The sequence below is a fragment of the Panthera onca genome, chromosome A2, assembly GCF_046562875.1.
Source record: "Panthera onca isolate mPanOnc1 chromosome A2, mPanOnc1 haplotype 2, whole genome shotgun sequence".
In the NCBI taxonomy this organism is placed as follows: Eukaryota; Metazoa; Chordata; class Mammalia; order Carnivora; family Felidae; genus Panthera; species Panthera onca.
In genome coordinates this window covers 2374437-2392353 of record NC_138340.1, presented here as the reverse complement: position 1 = coordinate 2392353, position 17917 = coordinate 2374437, and the positions used below count along the sequence as shown (strand labels likewise).

General features: G+C 60.3%; 1 protein-coding gene, 1 long non-coding RNA gene and 1 pseudogene across 2 annotated transcripts; 2 read left to right on the top strand and 1 right to left on the bottom strand.

The window, feature by feature from the left end:
• The first annotated feature begins 2569 nt into the window (after window positions 1-2569).
• On the top strand, window positions 2570-2666 carry LOC132674366 (U6 spliceosomal RNA; annotated as a pseudogene).
• Window positions 2667-4231: 1565 nt separating this feature from the next.
• Window positions 4232-9341, bottom strand: LOC144615763 (uncharacterized). The gene is made up of 2 exons (XR_013554371.2): window positions 8965-9341; window positions 4232-5128 (listed from the first exon to the last, which is right to left on the bottom strand). It is a non-coding gene; the product is annotated as an uncharacterized LOC144615763 (long non-coding RNA).
• A 73-nt stretch (window positions 9342-9414) lies between these two features.
• On the top strand, window positions 9415-17825 carry TLE5 (TLE family member 5, transcriptional modulator). The gene is made up of 7 exons (XM_078443654.2): window positions 9415-9900; window positions 11013-11110; window positions 13288-13351; window positions 14664-14708; window positions 15308-15370; window positions 16770-16844; window positions 16948-17825. The coding sequence occupies exons 1-7, from the start codon at window positions 9874-9876 to the stop codon at window positions 17167-17169; spliced, it is 594 nt and encodes a 197-aa protein (XP_078299780.1). The 5' UTR covers window positions 9415-9873; the 3' UTR covers window positions 17170-17825.
• Window positions 17826-17917: the final 92 nt, after the last annotated feature.

The window sequence follows — 17917 nt, the reverse complement described above, 5'->3', positions numbered from 1 at the left end:
CTGTGGGGGTCCCCGCTTTCAAATCTCTCGGGTCCGTACCCAGCGGTGGATGTGCCCGGTCAGCCGGTGACCCTCTGTGTAAGTCTTTAAGGACTGCCGGGGTGTTGTCCCCAGTGGCCGCCCCGATTCCTGCACATCCTCAGCCCGCTGGTGTTTTCCACTCGTTCACGATAACCGTCCCAGTGGGTGTGAAGGGGCGTCTGGCTGAGGTTTCGATTTGCATTTCCCTGATGGCCAGGGGGGTGGAGCATCTTTTCATGCGCTTCTCGGCCGTTCGGCCGTTCGAGGGTCACCTCTGGAGCCGGGTGCGTTCAAGTCCTTTGCCCGTTCTTGCACGCGGTGCTTTATTTTGTGTTGTTGAATTGTGGGAGTTCTTTATATATGCTGGACAATGGAGTCTTCTCAGGATTTGCAGCGGTTTTCTCCCATTCTGTGAATTGTCTTTTTATTCTCTCGATGGTGCTTAATTTCCATGAAGTCCCGCGTGTCTGATTTTCCCCTCCTTGGCTAACTTTTGAGGGCGTTTCACTGAGTTCTCAAACCGGATTTGCCCGTGCCCCCGGCACCGTCTGCCAGGCCAGCTGGCTTCCAGGATGGCTCTACCCTCCGTCCCTGCCACCTCCCCACCAACCCACCCCGGTAGCCCGGTCAGTGGTGATCGGAATCTCCTTCAGACCCAGCCCCTTCCCTCCTCGCCAAGCCCCCACCCCGGTCCAGTGCCTCTAAGCTCTCCAGGTCGCTTTTCCTGCCTGGCCAGCATGTCCACTAAGCAGTGCCCAGGGCTGACGACAGTTTAGGGGCCTGTGAAAATGTTTTCATTCCCTCTAGAATCAGAAGAAAACAGTGACTACAATAACCACGAACAGATCATCGTATTTCCACCCTGGATTATATCAGTGTGTATACCAATGCCATCATAAAATATACCCTTTAATGTTGTTGGCGGAGGAAGGAACCCACAAAAGTCAGGAGGCCACCCTGCATCCTGCTGACTGGAAGGAGCCAGAGGGAGGTCTCCAAAGCCAAATGGGACCGTGTTGCCCTCTTGTGATACCTGAAAACCTTCCGTGGCTCCCCAGCAGCCCCAGATGAAGGCGGAGTCCAAGCACCTGGGTGGTCTGTCCCCTCCCTCTCCCTGCCTCGTCCCCTCCCCTCCAGCTTCTCCCGCTGCCTCCGGGCCTTGGCACAAGCTGTCTTCTCCACCTGAGCACTTGTCACCTAGGTAACCCCCACCCCCTTCACTTTGGGGGGAGCCCTCTGACCTCCCAGCCCCCAGCCAAGGTCAGTTCCATTGTTAAAAGCTCTCCTGGAAAGAAACCCCCCACCCCTCTTCTCTCAATTTGCCATTTGGCTCTTATCAGAGACCGCAAAGCCCCAGCACGGCCGCCGACATCCGGAGGTCACTGTCTGTGGGGCATCCCTGGCCCCCACCCATTCCAGACCGTGCTCCCGGTGTGACAGCCACAGATGTCCCCTGATGTTGCCAAACGTCCCCTGGAGGCAGAATCGCCCTGGCTGGGAAGGGCCTCATTAGAGTGGTAATCAGATAAATGCCCGCCTCCTGCGCCGAGCTGCTCAAGGCCGCTGCCTGCCCTTCCTGGGGCTCCAGGGCTCCGCACAGGCCACGTGCTCCAGGAACGAACAGGCCACGTGTTCCAGTAGAACTATACCGTGGGCCGAATCGTGTCCCCCCAATTCCTGTGGGGCGGCCCTGACCCCAGTGTGGTTGCATCTGGAGGTGGGGCTTGGAGGAGGTAATCAGGTGAGTGAGGGCCCGATCTGAGAGCACTTGGTGGCCTTGTGATAAGGGGAGCTGCAGGCCTGGAGGAAAGCGCCCCCCACCCCCCACCCCCATCCCCGGAGGACACAGCCGGCCAGCAGCTGTTTGCAAGCCGGGGAGAGAGCTCCCCACCAGACCTCATCTGCCAGCACCTTGATCTTGGACTTCCCAGCCTCGGAACTGTGAGAAATAGGGGTTATGCTTCATAAGCGGCCCAACCGTGTGCTGTCTGGTCACGGCAGCCCCGGGCTGACCAAGCTGCGTCCTGCTTTGCCTGGGCAGCGCAGTCCTGAGGAAAACGACCCTCACCTTCACAGCAAGTAGGATTTACTGAGCACCTACTGTGTGGCAAGCTCTGTGCAGGGAGTAAGAGCCTACATCCCGGCCTTGTGGAGCCGACTTTCTAGAGACAATAAACACATAAAGGAAAATATAAAGGCAGAGGTGTCCCTATAAAGAAAAACGGGGAAAGGTGAGGGAATGGACGTGGGGCTATTTTAGGGCCCAAGGCAGCCTGTGTGAGGGAGTGATTCCTGAGCTGAGACCTGCAGGAAGTAAGGGATGGGCCAGGAGATTTCCAGAGGGAGAGCCTCCCAGGCAGGGGGCACAGCCTGTGCAAAGGCCCTGGGGCAGGACCGGGTCTGGCGTGTTGGAGGAACCGAGCTGGAGCAGACCAAACGAGGGGGAGAGAGGGAGGAGGGGAGGGCAGGGAGGGGAGGGGGCAGGTCATGCTAGGCCTTGGGGGCCACGGGGAGGACTTTGGGTCTCATGGACACTACATTAGGGCACTCGCTTCCTCAGCATATACACTTAAGTTGGGACGATACAGAGAAGATTCGGCCCCTGTACAAGGACAACACACAGTCATGCAATGTTCCAGATTCTTACAAATTTAAGCCAAAAGTTATAGGTTTCTTTATTTTTCACTAAACAGGCAATTGAAATACATAGTACAATGAAAGGGACGGCATAAATATTCAATTTCGTTTTCCACCTATGGGAATCTCACAATAAAATCCTAGTTATTTTGTACAAAGAAAAAAGAAGTAATAAGGGTATTAGGGAGGGGCGCCTGGGTGGCGCAGTTGGACTGGGCTGGGTCCAGGTCATGGACTTGGGCTTGGGCTTGGGCTCAGGTCATGATCTCGCGGTTTGTGGGTTCGAGCCCCGCGTCGGGCTCTGTGCTGACGATGAGCCTGCTTGAGATTCTGTCTCTCTGCCCTTTCTCTGCTCCTTCCCCACTTATGCTTTCTCTCTCTCTCTCTCTCTCTTTTTCAGTTTAAGTAAACTTAAAAAAAAAATTTTAATGTGTTAGGAAATCCAGGGAGGCTCTTTCCCAGGGAGGGACACCACCTCATCTCTGTCTTCAAAACTCTCCCCCTGAACCTGGGGGAAAACTCGCCCCCTGAACCGGGCAAGAAAACAAAACAAAACAAAACTCTTCCCCTGAACCTGGTTCCCCTGCTGGAGAAGGAGATAAACTATGGGAAGAGGGAAGGAATAAATCCTGGGGTGCCGGAATGGGATCGGAGGGGTCAGGGGGACTCACAGTGCCCAAGAGAGACAGCTGAGAGGTAAGACAGATATACAGCTGAGAGACAGACGACCAATAGATCATAGATAACAGGATAGACAGACAGCTGGATAGATGATGCAGAAACACACGATAGATAATACATAAGCTCAATGGATGTCAATCAGTAGATTGACAGATTATAGATTTAGATGCACACACGTGAATATTAGTGTGTGTGTGTGTGTGTGTGTGTGTTTCACTCACTGGAAGGGTCTGGGAACAGCAAATCCCAGAAGTCTGAACACATCTGGCAGCCTGTTCTTGGATCCCAAATATCACTCCCGTTCCAAAGGAACCAGGCTCCCCGGAGAGACAGCTGAGACCAGGAGCAGGGCCTGGAGGACAGGTGGGCTTGGATGGTCTGGTGGGGCCAGACAGAAGGCTCAGAGAGGGGGACGGCCATTTCAAATGACACAGGGCCGCCTCAGGAGGCTCCTGAATGGGGGACGAATTCGGGGACCACTTGATTCTGGGTACATTTGTGAAGCTGGGCCCAGTGAGGTCACTCGTGGATCATAACAGCCTATCTGTGTTTGTTACTTAATTCACGTCTCGCTCCCCTGCTGGAGTGTGAGGTCAGGGTCTGAGTGGGTCACTGTATCCCTAGGATGTAGACCGGGGTCAGACACACAGGGGCGCCTACTAAATGCTTGTGGAGTGGCTGAGCTCTGGGGATGAAGAAGGCAGATACGTAAGTAACAGAACCTGCCCTCGCCTTCCAGGGCCTCACCTGCAACATGGAGGAAATAATTACCACGCCATTCGTTCATTCCAGAAATACCTAAAATACTTTTTGCCGGACCCCAGGCCCCAGCTCTGTGCTGGGACAGCACGGCAAATAAGATAGGACGGGGCTGAAGGACAACACAGACGGCCATAGCTCAACGTGATCTTTCCGGCACCATACGTGCCCCTTAAAGTAATAACAAAGCAGGGTGATACAATACAGACTGATTTCAGCGTTGGTTGGTTTTTCCTGGTGGGAAAGAAGAGGCCAGAGAAGGCCTGCCAGCCAGCGCATGTCATGTGATCCAAGCCCGGCCAATCGGAGGATCCCAGCAGACCAAGCACCTTGCATCCAGGTGGCCTGTGCCAGCAGCGGGTACAAAGTGCTTTTCCGGGTCTGTCTTGGGGGGATCCTTGCAACCCGTCCGTCCATCCGTTCGTTGCTTTGTTCATTCATCCATTCAGCATTTGTCCAGCACTTAGGGCGAGGCAGGCACCGTTCTAGGCGCTGGGGATCCAGCAGTGAAGGAGGCAGACGAAAACCCCTGCCTCCGGGAGCTGACATTCCGGTGGTTAATTCTAGAGAGTCCACAAAAGCAACGCGTCGCACACTTCCTGTGTCCAACAGCGAGGAGTCCTCCAGCTGGGAGAAAACGTTGAGCTGTTACCGGTTTGGGGAAGGGGGCCCGGGAGCAAGGGCACGCTGCCACAGGACTGGCAAGGGGCGGGGGGAACAGGTGCGGCGGGCAGCGCATGCAGGACTGGATCCCGTTCTTAGGAAAATTTCGAAATGTCGCCCGTCACGGAAATTGTTTCATTGATTTCGGTTTGTTCAAATATCGCCTTATGCAAATCAAGACTGCAACGAGATACCGCTTTTCACCCACCAGAATGGTTATTGAGTGTTCTTTTTTCCGAAAGGGACAAGAGCGAGTGTTGGCAGAGACGTGGAGAAGTCGACAGCCTCGCGCACGGCTGGCGGGGAGGGACGCGGTGGGGGGGGACGTGACATGGGGCAGCGCCGCGGGGAAACAGTTGGGCGGCTCCTGAGAAATGAAACATAGAATTACCATGGTGACCCAGCAGTTCCATTTCTGGGGATCCAAGACTGACGCACAAGCGTGCACAACAGCAAGATTGACAAGAGCCAAAAAGGGGAATCACCCCGACCGTCCATCAGGGGACACACGGATGCAAGCATGTGGTCCGTCCGGGCACGCACACGTCCCTCGGCCACCAACAGGAGCGAGGCGCCCGCACCCGCCACCCCGAGGACGGACCCTGAACACACGACGCTCAGGGAGGGAACCGGGCACGAGAGGCCGCACGGGGCGGGAGTCCACGTGTGTGAAACGTCCCGAACAGTCTCATCCACGGACAGGAAGGCGGTTCGTGGGGACAGGGGGCTGAGGCATGGGGATGGGGAGTGACTGCTGATGGGCACAGGGCTTCTTTTTTGAAGCGACAGAATGTTCCGGAACTAAAGGTGATCATTGTACAAGGTGGCGAATGGATTAAATGTCTCCCGTGGTAAATTTTACGTATCTTTTACCACAATGCAAAAAAAAAAAAAAAAAAAAAAAAAAAGGTTGCATGAAAATAGTGTTTAGCATGTAGACTGAGATTTTTGGTGCCCCCTTAAATTTTATGCCTGAAGAAAGTGCCTCACTCAAAAGTGCACTTGTCCTAGTCCCAGCCCTGCCAGAATTAAATAGGGAAGTCACAATGAGGCCTCATTGAGAAGGTGACCTTTAAGCCAAGGCTGGAAAGAAAGGAAAGAATTAGCCAAAGTGGCATTTGGGGATGAGTATCCCAGGCAGAGGAAGTTGCCCATGCAAAGGTCCGGGGGCAGGACCGGGCCGGGTGTGTTGGGGCCCGTGTGGCTGAAGCAGAGGGAGTGAGGGGGAGAGAGGGCGGAGGGCAGGGCAGGTAGGGGACGCTACGGTTCGAGCAGGGCCTTGGGGGCCGTGGGGAGGACTCGGCCTTTACCCCAGGGAGATGGGAGCTCTGGAGGGCTCTGGGCAGAGGAAACGCAGGACTTGAGCCAAGTTTTTAAAGCCTATTAGCTCTGCAAGGGGAGGGATTTCCATCCCCCCCCCCCCCCCCCCCCCCGTCAGCACCATAAACCTCCACTTAGAATCCCACTTGGCCCACAGTAGGTGCAGTAGAGACTTACTGAGGGAGTGAATGAATACCAGCTCCATGTGGGGGGGGTGAGGGTGCAAAGTAGGCAAGTCACACTGTCCCAAGTCACGTAGCCAGGTTAGGGCAGGCCAAGGGCTCAAACCCGGAGCTGGGCAGCAGAGGCCCCGGCTCCACCAGCCTTACCGGAGGGAGGTCCAGGGCTGAGCCCGCGGTGGCCACCTGTTTCCTCCCCCGCCTGTGATTAATGGCCCTGCAGCCCATCCATCATGCACCAGCCAGTGCCTGGCTCTGCCCCGGAGGCCGCGGGGCCCAGCGCTCATTTGTAAGCAGGCTGAGAGGCTGGTCTCAGACGGTTGGATCCATGAGACAGATAGATCCCTGCTCCGACCTACCCCCCCCAGATGTGGCCCTGATACCCCCCCCCTCCACCCTGGAACAGAGGAAACACCAGGATGCCGGTGCAGAGGCGGGGATGGGTGGGACCGGAGGATGCCCCCCATTGTAAGATCCTCGGAAGCCCCAATCCCTCCAGATTAATTAGACAGTCAAGACTGTTCCGTCCTGAACACTCTCCCTGCCTTTCCCGCACCTGCTACTCCTCCGCGCAGGGCCTGTCCCCCCCTCCAGCCTTACTATGGGCACCCCACCCTCCCCCCCTCCAGCCTCCCCCGCCTCCAGCCTTACTATGGGCACCCCACCTCGTCTCCCGGCCTCCCACCCTGTCCCCCACTCGGCCACCCAGCACACGGCCTTCCAGGGCTTCTCGGCTGGGGACGATCTGGCCCCTGGGGACGCTCAGCGACTGCCCACACTTCTGCTTGTCAACACTGGGCAGATGGGGGTGCTCCTGGCACCACGCGGGGCACCCAGGAGGGGCCCTCACAGACAACGATCCAGGCCGGCACGGCAAGGGTGCAGAGGCTGGCTGAGAAACCCTGCTGTAAAGCTTCCCATGGCTCCCTGGTGCCCTCTGGGTAAAATGCCTACCCCTCAGTCCAGAATGTGGGGTTCTGCTTCCTCAAGCCTCCTGGGCCCCCTCCGGCCTATGCCACCGTGCCCCGCCTCCACGTCCCACCTGGAGAGGCAGTGACTGCACAGTGGTTAAAGGCCCGGGTACTTGGCTTCACATCCTGGCCCTGCCATCGTCTCGCTGGGTGATTTTGACCAGGTGACCTCAACCTCTTTGGTGCCTTCATTTCCCCATCTTTCCAATGTCATAATACCTAAGGTCAAAGTGCTTTAAGCAGAGCCTGATACATAGTGAAAAACATAGACAGGTGGACTGGTTGGTTTTTGTTCATGGTCTGGGACACGATTCTGGGCCTCTCCACCTGCTGGAAGGCCCAGCCCTGACCCCACCGGACTTGGGGTCTCTGCATCCAGCTCTGACCCTGCCAGCCACATCTGGGGTCTGCTAAAATGGGAGTGTTGGGTCCCCAAATGCCCGAGTATTGGGATGTGCCTACCCAGGGCAGGCTCAGCCCCAGGGGGCTTCCCAAGGGAGAGGGCGCCTGGTGTGTGGCTCATGCTGTCCCACGGGACCCGGCCCTCGGCTTAATGCTCTGTTGTCAACATCCTGAAACGCCTACATTCCTAATCATTTTTCAGCAAGAGGCCTGCATTTTCATCATGCTCCGCCTGAAAATTCTATAGGCCGCCTCCATCGGGGACTCTGATTGCATTTGTGGGGTCCACGGACTGCAGAACCTGATAGGAATGTGGAAGAAGCTTTCCAAACATTTGTTCCTTTTTTCCTACAGGATTGGGACTAGGGGGACCCACGTCTTCCTAACTCATCTCCGGCCCCATCAGATGCTGTCTTTATTTAACGCACTGACATTCTGCTCACCGTGAATATTTTTGGCATTAATTTTTATTTTAAAAGATACTGTCTTAAAGTATTGTTTATCTCGAAGGGCTTTGGGGGAGGGCAGGAAGAGGCCTTAGTTTTGCTTTTTCATCTCATACTGGTCTGGCCTTTTCTTCTGCCCCGGAAAGGTGTCTGGGATCCTGACCCTCCATTTTACAGACTGGGAAAACCCAAGGCCCAAGAAAGTACCAAATAACCAGAGGCGAGCTGCAGAGTTGATTCTGGTAGTGGTGGCGGTGATTAAGAGCCTGTATTTAGCACTTGCCGGATTAGTGGGGCATTATTTGACTAGCTTCTTTGGGGCCTGTTCTCCACAGCAAGTGAGATCCTATCAAAATCCCAGCTAGGCCGGCCCTGATGGGGCCGGGGCTCCAGCCTCCCTGCCTCCCCGGGAGTAAAAGCCCAACTCCTCCCAGCAGCCTCCAAGGCCCTGCACCATCTGGAATGCCCCTGGCACCAGCTACAGAATTTGCATGGCCCAACTATAGAACAACACCGCGAGACCCCCTTGTTCGAAAACGATGAGGAGTTTCCAGGCCACAACAGCAGGTCACGAACCCAAGCGCAGGCCCTTCTGAGTGCAGGGCCCCTGTGTGAATGCATGAAGTCGCCTGCCCTGCCTCCCTGCCCTCCTTCCCTGCCCTGCTTCTCAGTACCAGGCTCGCTCGCTGCCTCAGGGCCTTTGCACTTGTTATTCCTGCCTCCTGCAGTAAGCTGCCAGCCTCCATCCCTGCCGGCTCCCCCGCTCTCACCTTCAGGTCCTCTCTGTGGTTAAGGAGGCCTCTCTGACCTTCCCCTGTTTGAAAATCGCACCTTCCTGGCCCTCCCCGCTGCCGCTTCATTTGCTCCATAGCCCTTACCACCGACCGACGTGCCAGGGATTCTGGCTCGCGCGCTTGTCTGTCTCATGTCATCGCCACCAGGGCCGGGACTTCGTGCCCCGCCACCCCCACCCCCGGGTCTCGGAGCAGGGCCTGGCACACAGTAGGCGCTCAATAAACGTGCGCCGAAGGAATGGCTCCCACGAGGTCGGCGGGATCACCGCGGCCTTTCTACAGAAGAGGAAACCGAGGCTCGGAGAGAAAACAGTCAGTGAGCCAAGGTTACAGAGCACGTCCCTGGCACGCGTCCAGGTCGCGCCATGACAGAGCCGGCGGTTTAGATGGGGGCGGCCGGGCCCTTTCTCCGCCAGATGGGGAAACCGAGGCCCGGCGGCGGCGGCGGCGGCGGCGGCGGCGGCGGCGGCGGCCAGGGCCACCCCGCCGGGAGGGGCCGCGGCCCGGGGCGGGGCGCGCCGGGCCCAAGGTCACCGCGCCGGCCGGCCGGGGAGGCGGGCTGGGTGGGGATCCGCAGGCCTCCCCGGGCGCGCGCCCCCCTCGGCGGCGCGCACGGGGCCCGGGAAGCAGCAGCGGCGGCGGCGGCGGCGGCGGCGGCAGCAGGTGGAGCCGGAGCCTCCGCGCAGCCGAGGCCGCGGCCACTGCCGGCGTCGCCGCCATTAGACAATAGGAGCGGCGGCCGGGCGTGCGGGGAGGCGGGCGGCGGGGAGGGGCGGGGAGGGGCGCCGGGCGCGCAGGAAGCGGGGCCCGGGGCGCGCCGGGGCCGGGCGCGCGGGGAGGGGGCGCAGGAAGCGGGCGAGGCCGGGCGCGGGAGGCGGCGGCGGCGGCCCCGGGAGCTGCCGATCGGCGCCGGGACAAAGGCGCGGCCGCCCGGCGCCCCGAGCCGCCCGAGCCGGGGCGCACAGCCGGGGCGCAGCCCGCGCCCCCCGCCGCGACTGACATGATGTTTCCACAAAGCAGGCATTCGGTAAGCGGGGCCCGCCGGCCCGGCGCCCCCCCACCCCCGGGTCCGGGCCCGGCATCCCCCTAGGTCCGCGCCTGGAACCCCCAGTTCTCAGCCGGGCCATTCCCCCCCCCCCCCACTCCGGTCCGGGCCGCGCGCACCTCCCCCAGGTCGGCGCCTGGCACCCCAGTTCCCAGCCGGGCCGTTCCCCCCCCCCCTCCGCTCCGGCTCGCGGCTCGGCGCCTCCCCCCCCCACCCCAACTCCTGGGCCGGGTCCCCTACAGCTCCCGGCCCAGCGCTACTCCCCCGCCCCCATCGCCGCCAGCCCCCGGGCTCCCCCCCATCCCCCGTAGGTCCCGGTCCCTCTCCCAGCTCCCAGCCCAGATCCCCCCCCTCCACCCCCAGTTCCCGGGCCCGGTCCCCTCCAGCTCGCGGCCCGGATTCCCCCCTCCCCCAGCCCCTGAGGCATGCTTCCCGCCCCCCCCCCCCCCCCCCGCCAGGCAGGCAGGGCCTTGGGGCGGCCTTGGCCTCGGGCCTGGGGCTCCCCGGGAGCCCCACCGGGCACCTCTAACACCGGGGCTGCTTTTGAGGCCTAGGAGTGGGGGGAGATCCGAGGCGCACCCCTCCCGGAAGAGCGCAGCCGGGAGAAAGGGTGCTGGGAATCTGGGGTGGAGGGCCCCCCGCCGGGTGATTTCGGGCGCTGGGAGAGGCCCCTTCCCCAAGGGGACTTTGCGGGGAGGCCTTGCTCCCCCACCAACTTGGGGAGGGGCACTCCAGGACACGTTCTCCCCCCATCGCAGAGGCAGTTGGGGCTCTCGGATGTGCACCCCCCTCCGGCGCTGTGGAGGGGCGGTAGAGGGCGCACGCTGCCCCCCACCAAGGGCGGACCTTAAAACGCACCCCCACAGCCTGGGGGTGGCGGGGAACGAGGCGGCTCGGGCGCACCCACCCCCTCGCCTTCCCCCGGGAGAGGCGGGGGCAGGAAGCGAGGGCGGGGGCCGCGCCAGGGGCTGTAAACACGAGCCCGGGAAGTGGGGCGAGGGGGGGGGGGGGGCCGCGCTGCAGCTGCGCCGCCGGCCGGGCCGCCTCGGGGGTCGCCCCGCCCCGCCCTGACCCGGGCCGCCCCCTCCCCACAGGGCTCCTCTCACCTACCCCAGCAACTCAAATTCACCACCTCGGACTCCTGCGACCGCATCAAGGATGAGTTTCAGCTGCTGCAGGCTCAGTATCACAGGTGAGCTGGGGGCCAGGGGCCCTGCAGGGGGGGGATGATGGACACCCCTAGAGGGGAGGTTGCGGCCCCTACTGTATACGTAGGCTTGAGAAAATGTAGGTAGAGGGTGTCCTTTCATGTGGTAGGCGCTGTCGTGAACACTTTTCCAATATTAAACTCCCCTAGACTTCAAAACAGCCCGTTTCGCAGGTAAGTAGACGGAGGCACAAAAAGTTAAGTTATGTGCCCAGAGCCGCGGCAACCTGCCTGGCTTCAGAGCCTCTCTCCCGACGCCCACCGCCACCCCCATTGGGTAGAAGACCTCCCAAGAAGTTGGAGATGGCCTTCCACTTAAACAGGTTTAAGCCCAGAGAAGTTAAGAGATTTTCTGGGGATGCCCAGCAAGGAAGTGGCACACAGACACTTGCACCCAGTCCCTGGGCTGAAGAATGCGAGCCCTCAGGGCTGTGTTACCGAGTGTGGGGCTTTGCCTGGGAATCAGAAGGGGGTCCTTGGTCACGAATCCCAGCGGGGCCTCGGGCCCTCGCTGGACCTCCGTTTACCCACACAAAAGCGATCTAAGAAGTTTCCTGGGTTTTCTTCAAGAAGAAAGGGAAATAGAGATATTTACAAAAATCTCACCTTTTGAGGGTACTTTCCACGCTCCCCGTGTGGTAAATACTCAACCTACATCCTCTTGTTTAATCTTCCCCCAGTGTCCTGTCGCTGGGCCCATTTTACAGATGAGGAAACTGAGGCACAGGCAGTTGAACTTTGTTCCATCCCCTGATGTGGAGAGTTTAGGGGCTCGGCTTGGCAGGTCTGGCTTTTATGAGCCCCCCCAGGGGGTCCTTCCCTCCCTGCCTGGCCCGAGCCCAGGAGTACTGGGCCTGGTCCAGTCCCATAGACTGGAGGTCACAGTACGGTCACAGTGCTGTGTGACCTCAGGTAATCCAGATGCCCTCTCTGAACTTTGGGATCTCCATCCACTGGACCTGGGTGTCTCTCTATACAATGAGGGGTCCTACCGTGTTGGGGGTACACACGGGATTTACCCGATCTCCAAGAAGGGCCAGAAATCCAGAGTTTGCAATGGAAGTGCCTGATTCTTTTTTTTTTTTTTTTTTTTTTTAATGGCGTCAACAAATAGTTTTCTTAAAGAAAATGAGAGAAAACAAACTCACGGGGCCCCTAGCGTCACAGACTGTGGCCTGTGTCTGAACCTGGATGTACAAGGCAGTCAGTTTGGTGGAGGGAGACGCTAGGCCCCATGAGACCGACATGCGTTTATTGGGTGCTTAGTGTATAACAGGGGCTGTTCTAGAAGCTTTCCTTGTCTTAATCGGTTTCATTCTCCCCACCCCACCCTGGGAGGTTGGCGCTTAATAGACGCAGAGACCAAGGCCCAGAGAGGTAGAGGGTCACACAGCGTCAAAGCAGCGGGGCCGAACTTTGAGTCCAGTCTGCCTGGCTCGAGTCGGCCGTCTGCCTTCTGCCTCTTTCTCTGCCCTCCTCGTTAGGGCTGGCGGCAAGTGGGCTTTGAGAAATGCTCTAAGCTCATCCTTGCGGGGAGAGCCTGAAAGAGGCCAGGGGCTCACCACCTCTGTCACCCAAAAGTGGAACTTGAATCCCCTAGTGAAATCAAGGCTTGTGAGAGGGGCCTGGCCGGTCCCCTTGGAGATTCCTTGCTGAGTCCAACCCAGCTCCCTGCCAGCCAGCCAGCCCTGCACCCTCTCTGCCCTTTTGTGGTTTCTGTTCCTTCCTCCCTGGCCGGATCGTTTTCCCCAGTGGTTGGGACTGTGGTCTCTGTAGCCAGCTTTCTGGCTGTGTGACCTTGATCCACTTACTCAACCTCTCTGGGCGTCCACTGCGTCATCCGTGGCACGAGGGTCGGCGCTAATATCACGGACTTCATCGAGTTTCTGGACGGGGAGAAGTTTCTCTGAGTCCCTGGAGGACCTGGGGTCAGGGTGTTTGTAATCCGTGTGGTTACCCAGGACTTTCTCTGCAGCCGTATCTCCCAGGCTGATTTCTTGATCCTCGGTTTACAGTCCGGGAGCCCGAGGCAACCAACCCCCTGCCCCATCTCCACAGAGGGGCGCGTCGCCCTGCCCCCACCAAAGCTCTGGGCTCCCCTGCACGGTGGTAGGGGGGACCTCAGCCCGGCCCCTGGCCCCTCCCTCCTTGTTCTGTTTCAGCCTGAAGCTCGAATGTGACAAGCTGGCCAGTGAAAAATCGGAGATGCAGCGTCATTACGTGATGGTAAGCTGGCCCCGGGTGGGCGGGCGGGGGCTGGTGGGGGGACCCCAGACCCTCCTCCGCCCCTGGCAGCTGCCTGACCCTGGCCGCCTCCTGCGGGACGTAGGAGGATTCGGGGTCTGCGCTCCATTCAGCCGGCCCCCGGGGCCTGGCTGAGTCCGCCTTGCCGGCCTGGCCGCCGGCCCAGGCGGTGGCCGAGGTGCCAAACCACCGGGTTGCAGCCTGGGCCTGCCAGGTCCCCCGGCTGTCCTTGGCAGCGGAGGAGGCGGCTGCTGTGAAAGCCAAAGCCAGGAACTGACGTGGGGGAGCAGCCGGATCCCTCCCTGCCCCCCAGCGTTTAACCCCTCCTGGCCCGGGCTTCAGAAGGAGGACTGGGACTGGGGGGGGGGGGGGCAGGAAGCTGACATCCTTTGAGGTCCCAGGGAGGGAGGGGGTGACACTGCATTCTTTGCCTGACATCTGAGACCCTGCCTGTGCACGCTGCCAGAATCACTTGCCGGGATCCACACCCACCAGGTGGCAATTTCTACATCAAAAACCCCTGCGTTGGTCCAGCCCAGAGCCCGGCTCTCCCAGGCTACAGGGGAGGCAGAGGCAGATACTTACCCTCCTGGCCCCAGAGGGATGGGGCTGGGCCGGAGAGAGGGACCCAGGACTGGCGGGGGGCGGGGACGGTTCCAGAGAGGGGCACGCTGCCTAAGGAAGGCTGCACGGAGAACGGGGCATTGCGGCTCGGGTCTTGAAGAATGAGTAGGAGCTTTCTGGGCAGAGGAAAAACTGCAATGTCCTGGGAATGAACTTGGCTTCCCCTGCCCCACCCCCAGGGATGATGGGGAGCCATGAGGGACTTGAGGGGAGGGGAGGGGGCAGGGTCAGATCTGGGACGTGAGGAGGGGGGCTCCTGACCCCAGAGCCAGACCCAGCAGGCTTTGTTTATCCTGATTATTTATACCCAGGAAAGCAGACTTCCCGGGAGTCTGGGGCCACCCGCCGACAAGACACATAAAGATAAAAGATTAGGAGCCCTGGAATGTTTGTGTGCCGGAGAGGGGCTGGAAAATTATTCCAGAACCCAGGGGAGCCAGGCCAGGCTGGGGCCCTGAAGCCCCCTCCCAGCTCCCTCAAGTGCCCCCCCCCCCCCAGGGGCCTGGGCCCCTGCTCCGGGTCTGGGTGCCTCCTACATGCCTCTCCTCTCTCCTGCCTTCACACTCTCATCTGGCTGCCTCCTGCCCTCTCTGTCACTCCCCCATCTCTGTCTCTGGAGCCCCCCATCCTTTGCCCACCCCCCATTTCTCTCTCTCTCTCCCCCCAATAGTACTACGAGATGTCCTACGGCTTGAACATCGAGATGCACAAGCAGGTACGCCCCCCGCCCCCCTTGAGCACCCCCAGGCAGGTGGGCCCGGCCCCTTGGCTATACACCAAGTCTGTCCTCCATACTGTTACTTCCAAGCCCTCTGTCTGCTCTTTCCTGGGGCCCCCTGGGAGGTTTATCTCCCTGAGGGGGAGGGGCAGAAACTTTCCCCCAACCTACCACCCCCCTGCCCCGTCGACCCCCCCTTTACAACAGTGGGGGAGGGTAACATGCCAGCGCACCGTGGACCCCCAAATTGCCCCTCACCCTGCAGCCTTGCTTTGGCCATCCGTGCCCTGAGGGGGGGTCATAAAAACGATGCTGGCCACCCCTCCCCTCCAAGCAGCCACTCCTTACCAGGCGCCGGCCATCATCTCAGGGCCCCCCGGCCCCCCGAGCCTGGTCCTGCGTCGTCACTGTCAGCGGCAGGGCCGGGAGCCAGCCTCGGATCCCACCTCTACCGCTGGTTGGGTGCCCATAGGCTTGAGGGGTTGATCTGACCCTGGGCCGAGCTGGCCTCTTAGCTAGAACCTCGCGGGCCTCCTGGGGCTGGTCTGCACCTGCCCCCGCCGCCCGCCCTGGACTGAACCCTCCGTGCGTTCCAGGCTGAAATCGTCAAGAGGCTGAATGGGATTTGTGCCCAGGTCCTACCCTACCTTTCCCAAGAGGTGAGTGACCCTCCACCCCCCAAGGCTGGCTGCTGGGAGGAGGAAGTAGACAGACCGTCGACTTGCCCCAGGCCCTCCCCGCTGCAGCCCTCTCGGGCTGCCCCGACCACACACCTCCCCTCTCTGGACCTCCCAGACACCAGCCTGGCCTGTGCGGAAGAATCCCCAGGCTGGAGAGACCCCCGGGGGTGCAGGGCAGTGGAGGGAGGGGCCTCACCCTGCTGCAGAATTCCCAGCTGGAGTGAGTCATTTCACTGGGGAAAATGTCAGATATGCCCAAGACTGCACCAAGAGTTGTTCCTGCCTGTCCTGCTTCTGCCTCGGACCTTCCTGAGGTTTGTCTGCCAGGCCCCGCGGGCCACCTCAGGCCACAACACCAGAAGCGTGTGTGTGTGTGTGTGTGTGTGTGTGTGTGTGTGTGTGTGTGTGTACGGGGAGGGCACTCAGCACACGTCCGCAGACGTGCACACAGACGTGCACAGACGCGACGCCCAGATACACGAGGCACACACATGCACGTGTGCACGCAGATGCACGTACGTGCAGCCACGCAGAGACCCACAGGTGGACGCGTGGACACACGCACGCGCCCCGGGGAACCAGGCACCAGGCTCTCACTTCTGCTTTTTGAGATTTTAAGACTCTTGGTGTGAGACCCGCTCCACATTCCCCGCCCCTGCCATTCCTGCCCTGCCAGGTTTTGCTGTCGATAATTCATTTCCTCTTTAAGGCCAGGAGATCTTGGGGCCCTTGGGGAACCTGCATGCCCAGGGTCAGTTCCAGAAGGACACTGTGAAAACCCCAGAGAAAGGGGTTCTCGGGGCCTTGAAGACCTAGACTTGTGCTTTCCTCTCATGACGGGGGCTTCCTGGTAGGCAAGGCAGAAAGAGACGTTGGCAGATTCTGGCATCTGATGGCAGAAGACACGGACGTTCGGGGAGTGCTGGGGTGTGGAGGGGGCCGATTGCTCTGGGGAGGGATTGCGCTGAACCTAGACTCCTACTCCAGCACTGCCAGAATCCACCGGGCCTTCCTCAGCTATGGAAGGAGAGGGGCTTGGATTAGCAGATGTTCGACCGCAATCTGCAAGACCTTAGGATCGAGACTTGCCTGTACAGTTGGCCACGTTGTGCACTGTACATCTATTTCTTTGTAGGTGGCAGATTCAGGGTGTCTCTCAGACTCACCCAATGTTGTTTTCTTGGCTGAGGCTTGGTAAACAGAAGGGGATGGAGAGGGGTTTTCTGGGGGTCGAAAGCCATGGGGGTTGGGGGGGACGGTGCATGGCGCTGATAGCCTGGATGGGAGAGTGGCTTCTCTTGGGCTCTGTGCCCCAGAGCCCCACCTGAGATCAGGGTGCAGCACCTGGCTCCTCTCTGCCCCCCATTCCCCTTTCCAGCACCAACAGCAGGTCTTGGGAGCCATCGAGAGAGCTAAGCAGGTCACGGCTCCTGAGCTGAACTCCATCATCCGAGTACGTCTGGGTCTCGGGTCTCGGGTCTCGGGTCTCGGGTGGGCGGGCAGGTGGGAGGGCAGGTGGGCCCGGCAGCTAACGCTCCCCTCCTTCTGCCCTGCAGCAGCAGCTCCAAGCCCATCAGCTGTCCCAGCTGCAGGCCCTGGCCCTGCCTCTGACCCCGCTGCCGGTGGGGCTGCAGCCGCCTTCGCTGCCGGCCGTCAGCGCGGGCACCGGCCTCCTCTCGCTGTCCGCGCTGGGCTCCCAGGCCCACCTCTCCAAGGAAGACAAGAACGGGCACGACGGGGACACCCACCAGGAGGATGACGGCGAGAAGTCGGATTAGTGGGCGGCCGGGATGGGGAGGGTGGGGGGACAGAGGGGAGACAGACAACGGAAGAGAGAGGAACGTTTAGCGCAAGACACAGTGTAGCTCGGGATTGGCTGAACTCGGTAGTATTTATGGTAGCCGCCTGCTGGGGCCCTAGCCCTGCCTGTGTGCCGCCCCTAGCTTCGCTCACACCCCCGGCCTCCCTCCTCCTCCTCCACCCCCCACCCCTGCAGCCTGAGTGGGTGAATACCTTGCTCACGCTCATTCCACACCGGAGGCAAGCTGAGGCCTGGAGGCACAAACGGGAAGCCAGGTCAGAGGAGAGCAAAGCCTCCAGAAGCCCCGCACCCCTGCACTTCCCCGTCCGCACATGCGCACCTGACGTCCGCCCGCAGGGCCCCTCAGGGCGCGCCCCCCAGCCTCTCACCCCGGCACTGCATGCAGACACCACGCTAGCTGCCCCTTCCTGCCCTGGGCACCCCCCCCCCCTCCCGTCCTCCCCCCTCCCTCACCTCCTCTGCCCGTTCCGGAGCCCACGCCCACCTGTCCTCTCCCCTCGCCCCGCAGGAGAGGGGGCGGGGAGAGTGAGCTTAGCCAGGAGCAGGGGGAGGGGGGGCGGGCGTCCCAGAATTCCCTTTCTCCCCTTCCCGAATAAAGATGAGGGTACTCAAGTTGTCTTGGTTTTTATTTTATTTTTTTCCTTTTTCCAGTATACTAGCTTGTCTTTTAAGAAAAGGGATATTACGGGGGGAAAAAAAAAGAC